General features: G+C 40.8%; 1 protein-coding gene across 1 annotated transcript; it reads left to right on the top strand.

Moving 5' to 3' along the window:
• Positions 1–1,427: 1,427 nt before the first annotated feature.
• Positions 1,428–14,528, top strand: exosc10 (exosome component 10). Its single transcript, XM_029719445.1, has 25 exons — positions 1,428–1,612; positions 2,248–2,384; positions 2,912–3,035; positions 3,140–3,244; positions 5,323–5,488; positions 5,762–5,870; positions 5,961–6,036; positions 9,342–9,452; positions 9,629–9,772; positions 9,922–10,112; positions 10,273–10,429; positions 10,534–10,682; positions 10,969–11,019; positions 11,128–11,239; positions 12,042–12,089; positions 12,202–12,277; positions 12,374–12,483; positions 12,638–12,727; positions 12,811–12,879; positions 13,026–13,119; positions 13,209–13,282; positions 13,375–13,552; positions 13,698–13,762; positions 13,941–14,017; positions 14,323–14,528. The coding sequence occupies exons 1-25, from the start codon at positions 1,499–1,501 to the stop codon at positions 14,351–14,353; spliced, it is 2,658 nt and encodes an 885-aa protein (XP_029575305.1). The 5' UTR covers positions 1,428–1,498; the 3' UTR covers positions 14,354–14,528.
• Positions 14,529–15,295: the final 767 nt, after the last annotated feature.

The following is a 15,295-nucleotide window of genomic DNA, read 5'->3' as shown; positions in this document are numbered from 1 at the left end:
CTCTCTTTCCTATTGGTGTATTAAATAATTTACTGCCTGGTGATGTCACCAGGCAGGCCAAAGGTCCATCCCACCAAAACAAGCTGACATTTCAGGTGGTCTTTTCAAACAACTCTTACACTAAAAGGGCATCATCATAATTTTCACAATTTCACAGTACAATCCGAACCTTAGTGTGGAAATATATATGAAACCCAGGAAAATATTTTTAAGATAAGAGAAAAGATAAGATAAGGAATGGAAGAGAAAGGGTTCCTCTCCACACACCACAGATCCAAATAATGACTTGTCTATGTGTCAATGCCCAGAGCGCTGCACTACATATGCTATTGATTAGTGGATCAAAAGGAACCCACTTTAACACCTGAAAGACCATTGCTCCTGTACCCAAGAAAGTGAAGGTAATTGAACTAAATGACTATCGCCCCATAGCACTCACTTCTGTCATCATTAAGTGTTTTGAGAGGCTAGTTAAGGACCATATCTCCTCCACCTTATCCGACACCCTAGACCTACTACAATTCACATACCGCGTGAACAGATCCAAGGACGATGCAATCGCCATTGCACTGCACACTGCCTTTTATTGTCCCCAGCACAATGTGCACGTGTATAATGATCACACTGTTTAATGAGCTTCTTGATATGACACACCTGTCAGGTGGATGTATTGTTTTGTGAAATGAGAAATGCTCACTAACAGGGATGTAAACACATTTGTGCACAAAATTTGGGAGGAATAAGCTTTTTGTGTGTGTGGAAAATTTCAGAGTCTGTAATATATATACTGTATATTACAGGCTGACATTGCTCATTCTGATATTTCCTAATTTCTTATTATTTACTTAATTATGGATTATGTGTGTACTGTTTTGTATTTCTAGGTATTACTGGACTGTTGGAGCTAGAAATACAAGCATTTTGCTGCATCTGCAATAACAACTGCAAATCTGTGTACATTTTGATATACATGGAGAAAGATGGGGACAATTTTATTTATTTTATTTCACACAATACTCAGATGAACACTGCCATCCGCTGGTATAATCTTCTAATTGCAACAACCTTATGGACTTGTGTGAGGAGAGAAATAGAATGCAGGGGCCGCAAAAACAGGCCTGCCCTTTAATTAAACTAGGCCAACACAAAGCTTAATAAAATATTTGTGCATTTCACAGTGGTGCCAACACAGGGTGGGTGCACGTTGGTAGATCATAGGCTATTGAGCAGTGGGAGATGGGGGACAGAACCAACAATTCTAGGGTTATTTTACTAAGGGCACTCTAGTCATTTAGGGGTTTTAATTGTATGTGAGTGATATGCTATATATATTACTCAAAACAACTAAAATATGGTGCGTTCTGTCTCTGCTCTATACTCCAGTCCGGTTAGTGGCGCTATTGCTCATCTAATGTTAGTGTTACCCATAAAATCCAACGGTGAAGAAGAAAAACCAAGAGTGGTTGCTTCCTGCCACTCGCATGTACAGAAATTAGAGATGGATTCTTCAAACAGTAACAAACAAAATAATAATCAATCTCTTAACGAAGACCCAGCTGGTGTGGACAACGAGTTTTATCCCGGTTTCAAGGATGTGGATGCATTTGTGAAGGTAGTGAGCTGGCTAACGAGCTGTACTGTGTCTGCAGCGTGTAAAACGTGGACCAGCTAACTAGCTATATGTCGTAATAGTAGTAACGTTAGCAAGCCTAACTAATGCTTTAACATGGATTCTAACCAAATAATTTATGCACAACATAAGCAAGAGCTTTGTCTCGGGTGTTCAGGATGGTAACGCCAGGTTCTACTTCTCGCTACCTAGCTAGCGAGAATCCTCGCACAGTAATACCAGAGGCCCAACTCTCCCTCCAGCCACCAGTAGGTGGTTTTCGTTGTTTCGACAAAGCAACGATATTTTGTATGGAGGTCAATGAGAATGTCACATTGGGTCAACAACAAAAAATGTATCACTCATTTTCTACGTGAGGTTTGTTTATTTGCTCGAATATAAGTTTCGTAATGCTTAAGTAGTTAAGAGAGTACTGCTTTAAGTAGGACACGTGACATCTCGGAAACTTTGAGAAAAAACACTTTCGGAGTTGTCTGAGATTGCTATTCATGGTATGAGGCTAGTAGCATTTAACCTTGTATCTTGTCAGTATATCCATCTTTGGTGACGCTAGCTAGCTGCATTATGCATAAAGGTAATTTTAACTTTGAGTAAGCCTTACCCCTTCTCTTCTATAGTATGGACTGGGCACTGTCGTGGCAGCTACCAAGGCATCTGCCAGTCTACCGCAAGTAGGGGATGAATATGATTTATATCGCAGCTTCCCGGGATTTCAAGAATTCTGTGAAACTCAAGGAGATGGACTGTTGCATTGGTGAGTAATAATTTGTAACCACATAATGCATTGCTTTATTTCACAGGAGCTTGGTGGTGCCATAATTGGGGAGGGTGGGATCATAGTAATGACTTGAATGGAATTCATGAAATGGTATCGAACTCATGGTTTCCATACGTTTGATACCATTCCATTTACTCCAGTCATTATTATGGGCCGTCTTCACATCAGCAGCCCGGAATGCTGATTGGCTGACAGTCATGGTATGTCAGACCATATTCCACGGGTATGAATAATTTTTTTTTTTACTGCTCCAATTACTTTGGTAACCAGTTTATAATAGCAATAAGGCACCCTGGGTATTTGTGGTATATGGCCAATATACCATGGCTACGGTCTGTGTACATAAGAAAACGGCCCTTAGCTGTGGTCGGGCCACATGTACATACTGGTAAAGTAGTACTGGATGTAAACAGTTTGACATTGCTGCCAAGAAAAATGGTTGGCATAAAAGTCACTCATGCACCATCTTCCCAACATGTTTGTCTTTTTATTCCCATGGTCAGTATGAGTCAGATAATGCACCACCATGGCTGCAGAGCTCACATGAGAGACCGCAACAAACTGACAGGGTTGGAGGAAAGATTTGACTTGGTGGTTGACGCCAATGATGTAATTCTTGAGAAAGTGGTATGTATACCAAAGTGGCAGCATGTTCTGAACTAATAACTTTTATAATTCCCCATTATTTTGGGAATTATTCTGAAGTCAACGCTTTTTTTATTGATTTTCAGGGTATTCTGCTTGATGATGCTGCCGGAGTCAACAGGAGCCAGCAACCTGTCATGCCCGCAGGTTTTCAGCCCCCTAAGATCGTCGTATCCAGTTGGAATCGTAAGGTGCAGAAACAAAGCTTCTTGGGACAGGGGCCACAAAATTACAAACCTGTCAGAACTATTGTCTAAACATCACGACTGTTATCATGGTTACTCCATGGATATCAGTCTGAAAGAAGTCGCTGTAAAAAAGACGCAATAATCTCTACCAGATAGAACATTGAAAAAAATATTTCAACGTACACTGCCGTTCAAAAGTTTGGGGTAACTTAGAAATGTCCTTGTTTTTGAAAGAGAACCACATTTTTGTCCATTAAAATAACATCAAATTGATCAGATAGTGTAGAGATTCATTTTGTAAATGACTATTGTAGTTGGAAACGGCAGATTTTATTTTTAATGGTATATCTACATTTATCAGCAACCATCACTCCTGTGTTCTAATGGCACATTGTGTTAGCTAATCCAAGTTTATCATTTTAAAAGTCTAGTTGATCATTAAATCAAAAATCAAATCAAATTTATTTATATAGGCCTTCGTATATCAGCTGAAATCTGAAAGTGCTGTACAGAAACCCAGCCTAAAACCCCAAACAGCAAGCAATGCATGTGAAAGAAGCACGGTGGCTAGGAAAAACTCCCTAGGAAAAACTCCCTAGAAAGGCCAAAAACCTAGGAAGAAACCTAGAGGAACCAGGCTATGAGGGGTGGCCAGTCCTCTTCTGGCTGTGCCGGGTGGATATTATAACAGAACATGGTCAAGATGTTAAAATGTTCATAAATGACCAGCATGGTCAAATAATAAATCATAGTAGTTGTCGAGGGTGCAACAAGCACGTCCGGTGAACAGGTCAGGGTTCCGTAGCCGCAGGCAGAACAGTTGAAACTGGAGCAGCAGCGTGGACTGGGGACAGCAAGGAGTCATCATGCCAGGTAGTCCCGAGGCATGGTCCTAGGGCTCAGGTCCTCCGAGAGAAAGAAAGAGAATTAGAGAGAGCATATTTAAATTCACACAGGACACCGGATAAGACAAGAGAATACTCCAGATGTAACAGACTGAACCTAGCCCCCCGACACATAAACTACTGCAGCATAAATACTGGAGGCTGAGACAGGAGGGATCAGAAGACACTGTGGCCCCATCCGATGATACCCCCGGACAGGGCCAAACAGGCAGGATATAACCCCACCCACTTTGCCAAAGCACAGCCCCCACACCACTAGAGGGATGTCTACAACCACCAACTTACCGTCCGAAGACAAGGCCGAGTATAGCCCAAAAATCTCTGCCATGGCACAACCCAAAAGAAAACCCTTTTGCAATTATGTTAGCACAGCTGAAAACTGTTTTAATTAAAGAAGCAATAAAACTGGCCGCCTTAGACTAGTTGAGTATCTGGAGCATCAGCATTTGTGGGTTCGATTACAGGCTCAAAATGGCCAGAAACAAAGAACTTTCTTCAGAAACTAGTCAGTCTATTCTTGTTCTGAGAAATGAGGGCTATTACATGTGAGAAATTGCCAAGAAACTGAAGATCTTGTACAACGCTGTGTACTACTCCCTTCATAGAACAGCGCAAACTGGCTCTAACCAGAATAGAAAGAGGAGTGCGAGGCCCCGGTGCACAACTGAGTAAGAGGACAAGTACATTGGTGTCTAGTTTGCGAAAGAGGCCTCAGTTTTTAGCTGAGCTAACATAATTTCAAAGGGGTTTTCAAATGATCAATTAGCCTTTTAAACTGATAAACTTGGATTAGCTAACACAACGTGCCATTGGAACACAGGAGTGATGGTTGCTGATAATGGGCATCTGTACGCCTAAGTAGATATTCCATTCAAAATCGTCCGTGTCCAGCTACAATAGTCATTTACAACATTAACAATGTCTACACCATTGTATTTCTGATCAATTATGTTATTTTAAATGGACAAAAAAAATTGCTTTTCTTTAAAAAACAAGGACATTTATAAGTGACCCCGAACTTTTGAAAGCTAGTCTACTTTACTGGTTGTCCTTTTGGCGGTAGGAAGAGGAGATAAAATGTCCACATCTAACAAAAAGGTAATGTTTCTAACATGGTTTGGAATGTTCCTCTTCTATGGTAGTATTATTGATTGTTTTTTTGTCTTTATTGAACAGGGGGGTGACTCTGGTTCTGGACGTAGTTCAGAGACATTCCGACTCCTCCAAGCCAAAAACGTCACCAGACCTCAGTTGAAATTCCGGGAAAAAGTTGACAATAGCAACACACCGTTTACTCCCAAGATCATCGTCAAGCCCAATGCAAGAAAACCACTTCCTTCATGTAAGTCGCGTTTGCCATAATTTCAAATAAATTCAGTTGTAACTTATTTTTGTGCCAACACTTTCATGGTATTTAGAAATGACACATCAGCATTGTATTACCCAATATGATCACAACTATTTTGGCCTCTTAAGGGTTCATAAGATAACTAAACTATGTATCATTGTGTTCCATGTAGTTGCCAAAAATACAAAATGATTTACTAAAAAGTACCAATTAAATAAATTGTACATGCAATGAAGACTTCCATTGATTCCGCCTTTGCTGTCGTAGATTTTACCAACAAACACATTCGCAAAGAGAGACCAGAGGATTTGGATGTCCCTGCCGCCCTGGCTGATTTCATTCACCAGCAGAGAACTCAGGAGCATGTAGAAGACATGTAAGACATTCTGAGTCAGTTTACTCTCTTGTTCCAAGGTTGAAATGTGATAACATCCCATCTGACATTGCTATAATTTTTCCTCCATAGGTTCGCTCACCCATACCAATACGAACTGGATCACCTTGCGTTACCCGAGAATCTTCTGTCCAAGCCTGAACCCCAGGTAAATTGTTTGGTTAACACTGAGGTATAGCGTCATAACTAGGATCCTGCGTTTTGGGCGATTTAAAATTAGACACTGCTTTTCCCGGTATTTCAAGCATTATCTTGCTAGTGTCGCTGCAGGTAAAAAGTCGAGAGGAAATGTTATTTACACAAGATGTCTCCAATCAATGTCTGGTTGTGCGTGTGTGTGTTTGGTGTGGGGATTGCCTGAGTCAGGAGAGGCTCTGTGAATCTTGATCGCACAAAACCTATTATTTAGCAGGGAATAGTATTTGTAGATCAATGATTATACACCTCACTTTGCTCAAGTTGACTCTTAATGGACTCAAAATCTAATTGTGTTAGTCTCATACACAGTTCACTGCAGATATAAAAGTACAGTAAAGTGCTTTTGTGCTAGCTCAACATTGCAGTACAATATCAATCATATACAATGGTCAAATAAAGAATTACTAGTAATTATAAGGTATATACATAGTATTATAACTGATATGTGCACAATAGTATATACAGTACAAATTAATGTGCTATGACAAGTATGACTGTATACAAATATAAAATGGATAGTGTTTTGGTCGCGCAGTTGAATAAATAGTATAAAATAGAACAGCAGCGTTGACTTTGGTTGTGTGCTGGTGTGGAGAGTCAGTGCAAATAGTCTCTAAGGTGCAGGTCTGAGCAGGTAGACAGCTTATGTTAGCTGTCTGATGGCCTGGTGGTAGAAGCTGTCTCAGAGCCTGTTGGTCAGATGGTAAGAGTTAACAGTCCATGGCTCGAGTGACTGAAGTCCTTGATCTTCCGGGCCTTCCTCAGACACCGGATGCTATAAATGTCCTGGAGGGCAGGAAGCCTGCCCCCGGTGATGTATTGAGCCATCCTCACCGCCCTCTGTAGAGCCTTGCGGTTGTGTGCAGTGCAGTTTCCCTCCCTACCAGGCAGTGATGTAGTCGGTCAAGATGCTCATTGGTGCAGCTGTAGAACTTCTTGAGGATCTGAGGTCCCATGCCAAGATTTTTCAGTTGCCTGAAGTTGAAGAGGCGCTGTTGTGCCTTCACCACTGTCTGTGTGTGATTGGTCCATGTCAGGTCCTCTGTGATGTGTATGCCAAGGAACTTGAATCTTCTGCCCCTCTACTGCAACCTGTTGATGGAGATGGGGGTGTCCCCTCCTGTGTCCGGTAGTCCATGATCACATTGGTTTTGCTGACATTGAGGGAGATGTCATTTTCCACTGCAAGTGCTGTCACCTGCTCCCTGTCTCGTCGGCTATCAGGCCCACCACTGTTGTGTTGGCAAACTTGATGGACTCTATTAGCAGGGATGCAAACTGGTGAGGGCCCAAAAAGGTTACTTTTCTTTTTTTTGCACTGGTACATGCAAAAACTCCCTTCTAGGGGGAAATGCAGGTTTTAACTAATTAAACAAAGAATATGATCTACATGATCAGTCTAAAATAATGTGGTTAATGTAAACCTAACTCACAGCAAAAAAAATGTAAAGAAAGCATTCCAATTATTTGTTGCCTGGAGTTTATTGCGAATGACTCAAGTTTTAAGAAAAAACAAAACACTGATTTTGCTGTTAGCCATGAGCCTTTTATAATAGAACGCTTGTGACCACACACATCTAAATATTGCACTTGGGGGGGAGACATCTTAAGTAGAAATAGAATAAAACAAACAGGCATTCTATTTTTGCTCTATTATAGTGGCCACTATAGTAGACATCGATCAAGTGCACAAGGCTACATGTGTGCAAAGATAAAGTTCACTGAGTAAAAAATGTAATAATCCCCCCTCACTCACAACTGTTAGTCAAGTTCAAAACAACAAAAGCAATATCTTTGGGCTACTGCACATTATTACATTGTAGAACAGATGTCCACAGGCAGAAAGAGTAATGTGCCAGCAGAGCATGATACCCGTTGTTGACATAATTGATCTCCTTCAGGCAGAGAGTACACCTGCCATACCCCTTTTTATCCACTGTATTGAGAAAGAGGGAAAGTGTGTGGTTATCCTTTCACCTCTATAGTGGCATCCAGCTTAAGTCAGGCCCAGCTCCAGCTACACTTAACTATTTAACAAGCAACGCCTCATTTTCACTTAATTCTCTCATTCTGAAAATGAACTTACTGTACTGTAAAGGGAAAACATTAGTTCACAGATAGTAGTTAGTTCGTCAGCTAGTTAACATTTCAGATTGCCAGGGTCCAGTAAGCAACTAACGCGTTCTAACTTGAGGAACGGCAAGGAGTCGTATAACGTTACCAGTTAATACTAGAGCGAATTGGTTAGGTTACTAACGTTGGTTCATCTGATGTTGTAACATTAGCTCGCTAACGTTAGCTGTCTAACTTTATTTTCACACCATAAACTAAATTATTTCATCAGTTCAGTTGGCTAATGTTGCTCAACATTTCTCTGGCAAGCTATAACGGATAATTCGATCCAGCTAGCAAGATACTTAACAATGCTAACAATACTTGTTCCACCACACTTTCTCCCTCACCTCAAACTTTCCAAATGCCAGTTTTCGGTTACAGCTCATTAAGTACACTTCATCACCTTCTCACCCCCGTCTCCGTAGTCAGGCTTCTCATCTACCTCTTCGTTATCGTTCAGGGGACGCGCTGCTGTAAATTAACCACGCCTCTTTCCAGAGCGCGCGCGGATGCTGTAACTAGCAAATTGGTTGTCTTTTCTCTCTTCAGTCGCGTGCTGCATGTTGTTATGGGAACGATTGGCTGAGCCTTAGATACATCCACTATTGCTCCAAACGTGCATCACTCGTTCGCATACAGCCAGTAGTCATCCAAAGCCCCCCACGCTCAAACTATTTTGGATTCAAAACGGTGAATTTCGCCGAAAGGTGTCTAGTTTGTATTAGGGGCAGTTAAAGGGGAGAGTCAATTAAAAACAACCATGAAAGTATATAGAAAATAATAAAGTCCAATATTTTCACTTGAAAATTGCAGATTGCAATAATATATTCAGCAAAACCTGCAACATTGGGCTACTTTACTACAAACAAAAATGTGCATTATCATGCCTGAGACCTCAAGTCTATCCGGTGTCACTTTTATTTTTGAATAGCTAAATACACTTTGACACGGTCATGAAGCATTTTGACCATGACGCCTGACACTTTGTTGACCTTGACATTGCTGGATATCTTTATTGAAAGCTAATATTAGTCAAGTTCGCCTCTGGCACGATTAAGCAAATGCTTGTTTTTTTATCTTTGTGTGATACATTTTCTCAATTGATGCCAGACTTCAATTTCAGTGTTTTTGATTTTTCAGATGTACAAACCACTTGCTGAGACAAAGTGCTCATTCATTGACAATCTGGAGGATCTGGTGGCAGTAAACGAGAAACTGACCAAGACGTCAGAGTTTGCAGTAGATCTGGAGGTACAATTGAGGGTTTTACACATGTTCCTCTGCCTGAGACAATTACATTGTACCTCAAATAACTAAGCTTTAAAGATGGGGAAAATGAACGCTTGCTAGTTTTAGCCTTTTATGACCTCTAATCTGTCCTACCCAACCAGGATTTTCTGTTGAATCATGTGTATCTTCTCTCTTAGCACCACTCCTACAGAAGTTTTTTGGGCATCACCTGCCTGATGCAGATTTCAACACGGGATGAAGACTTCATTATAGACACCTTGGAGCTGCGTAGTGAGCTGTACATACTCAATGAGGCTTTCACGGATCCCGCCATCGTCAAGGTCATTGCCTGGTTGTCTAGGCACATTTTGGATTTCACAGCACAATGCCCAATAATGGCAATGGTAGCAGGCTTAGCATTTCAGTTTACAGAAACTTCAGTATAGCCTAGAATTTGAGTCACCAATGTAGGTTTATATGACTTTCGCAGGTTTTCCATGGTGCCGACTCTGATATTGAGTGGCTGCAAAAGGATTTGGGCCTTTACATTGTCAACATGTTTGACACCCACCAGGCGTCACGTACCCTTAACCTGGGCAGGCACTCGCTTGACCACTTGCTTAAGCTGTTCTGCAACGTGGACTCTGACAAACGCTACCAACTGGCAGACTGGAGAATACGGTAATGTCATTTCGCTAATCCTATATTATGCACTTTGATGTTGTAGATGTTCATGTGTGCTCTGATTGTTCATGAATGTGTACTAAATAGTTTTCACTTAAAGCTGTTCATGTTGGCCTGGGAGCAAAATATGATTAGAATTGCTTTTGATTTTCCCTAGGCCTTTGCCAGATGAGATGTTTCAGTATGCCCGGGCAGATACCCACTACCTCCTCTATGTCTACGATCGGCTGAGGGTGGACCTTTGGGAAGTGGGCAACGGGCAGCCTGCCCTGTTGCAGATGGTCTGGCACAAAAGCAAAGACATCTCATTGAAGGTACGCTTCTCGAGCTGAATAGCGCGACTGAACATTACCGCACCACCTAGGCCTAATTCCCTTGTTAACTTGTTCAGACACTAACAACGAAAACCCCTCTGCAGAAATACATGAAGCCGCTCTTCACCGATGACTCCTACATGGACCTGCTGAGGAAGCAGAAGAAGGCGTTCAACACGCAGCAGCTAACTGCCTTCCGACTGCTGTACGGCTGGAGGGACAAGCTGGCCAGACAGGAGGATGAGAGCACTGGGTAGGGAGGGTCTTGCCTATTGACCCATTTGCCGTTTGCTCGCTTAGGATCCTGATGCTCAAGAGTATTTGGTTTGGATTGTGAAGTTGGTCTATGAAAGACAGCTTTATACTGTCTGCTACATACAACTGTTTTTAAATTTGCTACCCTCTTTCCCCAGAAAGCACCTCACACTGCTTGAGATGTAAAATAACCTGATTCATCTCAAACTGAGATAGAAATAATGAAAATGGCAAGGGTTTTTGTTAAGTATATGACTTTTAAACTTGTTTGCCATGTGTTTCAGATATGTCCTGCCCAATCATATGATGATTAAGATCTCTGACATCCTGCCCAAGTAAGTTGAGAGATGCCTGTCCCCCCCAAAAAACACACACCTGTGCGCATGCACACACAAACATTAATACCACGCTAAACAATCCCCATCTGTTTTTTTTTCTACCAGAGAGCCTCAAGGCATCATCGCTTGCTGTAACCCTGTCCCCCCATTGGTGCGGCAGCAGATCAACGAGCTCCACATTTTGGTGCAGCAGGCCAGGGAGATGCCCCTTCTCAAGGTGAGACATGCCTGGGGGCAGTGTTGATTGTTTACTACATTTAACCTCAATCAACTACCTGAATTAATTGAGTATTATCTATTTTCAATGATGACAACCTTGCTAACCAGCCTGACATCTTGGTTTGGGTGACTTGATTCTGTTAGTGTCAAATAAGTAACTAAAGGTACTCAAATCAGATTTTTCTGGGAACATGCACATGATGTTAGCAGGTGTTAAAGCGAGTGTTTGTGCTTCTAGTTCCGACAGTGCGGTAATATCTAACAAGTAATTAACAATTCCCCAACAACTACCTAATACACACATCTAAAGGGATGGAATAAGAACATGTACATATAAATATATGGATGAGGGATGGCCGAGCGGCTTAGGCAAGGTGCAATAGATGGTATAAAATACAGTATATACATGTGATATGAGTAATGTAAGCTATGTGAACATTATTTAAAGTGGCATTGTTTAAAGTGACTAGTGATCCATTTATTAAAGTGGCCAGTGATTGGGTCTCAAAGTAGGTAGCAGCCTCTCTGAGTTAGTGATGGCTGTTATAACAGTCTGATGGCCTTGATATAGAAGCTGTTTTTCTGTCTCTCGGTCCCAGCTTTGATGCACCTCTACTGACCTCGCCTTCTGGGTGGTAGCGATGTGAACAAGCAGTGGCTCGGGTGGTTGTTGTCCTTGATTAACTTTTTGGCCACCCTGTGACATCGGGTGCTGTAGGTGTCATGGAGGGCATGTAGTTTGCCCCCTGCGTTTTATACCATTTCACTTTAATCAATGTTTTCCGTGTGTGTGTATATAGGCTGAAATTGTGGCTGACAAGAAGAAAGCACTCACACCCATAAAAAAGGTTTGTAAAACTAATTAATTGATACCACATCCACTTGGTTATACATTTTCACAGGTCATTTATGAGCAAAACTCCCTATATTTGAAGTGCCATCCATTGGTTCTTTTTGCAGCCAGAAATTCCTCTTTTTGGTCCTCATGATACATCCAGAGTCTCTGAAAGTGATATCCCCAGCTGTACCCCAAATGGTAAGATTTATCTTAAGTCCATTGTTAACATTAATCATGTTGTCCTTGGCTATAGTCAATTAAACAAATGAAAATGTACTTTGCGTCTACTTTCAGAACTCTCAACCAAAAAGGGGGCACTCTTTTCTGACGAGGAGCAGGGAGAGGAGGTTGACATGCATAAAATGATGGGTCTAGTAGTTTCGGCGAAAATCGCATTGTTTGAGGTAAGAACTATCTGATGTCTGTTTGTGTTTTGGCCCATGAATGAATGGTACACTACAGTACACCTCTCAGATTTGTTGTGTGTTATAAGACTGTTTGAAATGTGACTGTAATGATCTTAGTTGGTGACTTGTGTGTTTTGTGCTTCTTTTGAAGGAGGACACAGTCAAAGACCCTGGTCACCTCACAGTGGCTCAACAGAAAGCATGCAGGGTTGTCGAGTCTTTTCAGAACCCTTTCCGAATGGTAAGATGCATTGACCTGGTAATGCTTGGTTAACCAATTATGTGTTTTGTTTGTGTTGCTATAATGCATCCTCTTGTTTTTAGTATCTACCGTCAAACGACATCCATATCTCCAAAAATGCTAAGTTCGACCCCTCTACGAAAATATATGAGGTATTTCATTCATTAATATTTGTACATAACAATGATTGTGGCAGAAATGATGCCACTGAAGTCTGAACTCGAAGATGGTCAATATTATCTTGAAGGTCGAACTTCATTTGTCCTGCTTGTGTTTATTATGCACTATGTTTCAACAGATCAGTAATAGATGGAAGCTGCAGAGTGTGGAACAGCAGCAGAAGGAGGTAGAGGCCAAAAAGAAAGCGAAGGAAGAGGCAAAGGCGGTAGCAGGTGTGGTGTACTTGACTTGATTCAAATTAACTTTCTAATATTATTTCAAACCATTCTTTGTGAATATTGTGAGATTTCTTGTCCTACAGAGGAAAGGAAGAAGGTCAAGCAGAGCTACCAGGAATCACTTCAGAATGTTGCGACTGTGCGCCAGCAAGCTTCAGTGAGTAGTTTTCACATTTCTTCAGAGCTATAAGAAAACATTTTCAATTCTGTGCAGGCAAGTTCTCATTACATTGTTTACATTTCCATCAGGAATCTATAAAACCAGGAGGAACGAAAAGGGAGAGGGTTGCCAGTGAGACGGGAGAGTCGACCCCAAAACCTAACAAGAAACTTATGAAAGCTGCTGAGAAGAAAAACGAGGACTCTACACCACCTCTAGTTTTCAAACCGTATGACTACAGCCAGTCAGATTTCAAAGTCTTTGCTGGTACGCAACCACATGTATTTGTTTACGTTCTATCTGACTTTGGTCATGATATTTGTAGTTGGTTGATGAGATTATTTTGTATCTCCACACATGACCTTCCTTTCTCATTGTATGTGGTGAAATAAATAATTTTGTGATGTTCTAGGGGCCAAAGGAAATGATGGTAAACAGTTTGATCCAGACAGACAAGGCCATGAACCCAGGAAAAAGGTATTATTAACATCAAGTTCTAATTATTACATTTGCCAAATTGACCCACTGTGTGTACATTGTGCATTCAACGTCATCTTGCTAAGTCTACCTTTAACGCTGGCAGGATATTTGTGGAAAAGTAACCGTTCTCATGGCTATTGTAATATCAAGCGAACATTCCTTTTGTTTTCTGTAGAAAAATGCAAAAGCACAAAAATCGAATGCCTGTGCTGGAAACCGAAGTATGTCCTTTTTTGGTGGAAAATCCGAAAGGTAACAAGATTCATGTTTGCTGTTTTGGAGACACCATCGCACTTGCTCGCAAAGATATTTGCTGTGGCTAATTAACAGTAAATAAGTTAATTGCTTAGCCACAGGTAGGCATGGTGCTTAGCTAGCCACCTAAAATTGTTTACAGTTAACAATCACTTCTACTTTTGCTAGCTAGAAAATGGCGGGTGTCTCCAGTTTACATTTTACCATTGTGACGTGCATATGCATTTTCTATGCTTATCACAATTCAAGTTTTGATTGTTCCACTAATATCACTGTGTCGGTTTTCTTTATTCATCTTGCAGAGGAGTCCGTCGTAACTGGCCTAAAAGATAGGTCTACCCATCAATGAACTTTTCTTCTCTTCTCAAAAAGGAAACCTGTTTTAAAATTAGATTTTTTTTGTGTGTGGATCTATTTACCCTATGTTAATACAATGGTGAACAAAATATGTTTTTTCTTTGTTTTTTCTTTATTTGCAACCTGCTTATTAAAATCGTTTTTAAGGGAATTTGTCTAATTTATTTTATTTGTTGATGGAATCCTTACAAAATGTGCTTGCAAACATTCAGACTAGACTTTCAGGTACATTTTTAAACGCACTTGTTGTTATAGCTCATACAGTTATTGGCTGCCGCTCATTAATAGAGGAACTGGTCAAAACCATGCAGACTTTGGGAATGATCCTTTTGAAGACATTTGCAGTAGTTTTCATAAATTATGAGTACCTTTCCAAGATTAGTTTTGTAAATGAACAGCAACCAGTGACTTGTCTGTGCAACAAGTACTTTACCTGACTTGTCTGATGGGCAACAAGTTCTATTATACCTGGTTGAAAGTAATGGTTGAGGGGAGAGCCAAAGAACAGGAGCAGAGGAAATCCCCATTGTTATACTGACTGTTGCTTTGAAAAAGTGTATACTAATGTCTGTTGACCGATACGATCTTGTAAAGACAGAAATTGACAAAGTATCTATTCTAGGCTACCTCAAAATACGCCGATAAATGACTAAATATACTGTATATTACAATATATGCCATTTAGCAGAAGCTTTTATCCAAGGTGACGGATTTGTGATTTTTTTTTGTTTTTTAATGTACGTATGGGTGGCCCAGTGTTAATTTCGTCAACAACAATAGTGACACAAATATTCATCAAACACCTATTTTTCAGTGGCAATTGACGGGTTTATAACTGACTAAATAGACACAGAAAAAAAACTAAACAAAAAGGATTTTTCATTTCAGTTGGCTAAAACGAGACAACACCAAATTATC

The sequence above is a fragment of the Salmo trutta genome, chromosome 28, assembly GCF_901001165.1.
Source record: "Salmo trutta chromosome 28, fSalTru1.1, whole genome shotgun sequence".
Lineage (NCBI taxonomy): Eukaryota > Metazoa > Chordata > Actinopteri > Salmoniformes > Salmonidae > Salmo > Salmo trutta.
Note: the sequence above shows the minus strand (reverse complement) of the source record. Positions and strands in the feature narration are given on the sequence as shown.

What these genes read in the sequence shown, in the direction of transcription:
- exosc10 (XM_029719445.1), top strand. Translation starts at nt 1,499, where the DNA reads ATGGATTCTTCAAACAGTAACAAACAAAATAATAATCAATCTCTTAAC. An exon ending in GGGAGATGCCCCTTCTCAAG is followed by an intron (nt 11,240 to 12,041) that starts GTGAGACATGCC and finishes GTGTGTATATAG; the next exon opens with GCTGAAATTGTGGCTGACAA. An exon ending in AGATTTCAAAGTCTTTGCTG is followed by an intron (nt 13,553 to 13,697) that starts GTACGCAACCAC and finishes GTGATGTTCTAG; the next exon opens with GGGCCAAAGGAAATGATGGT.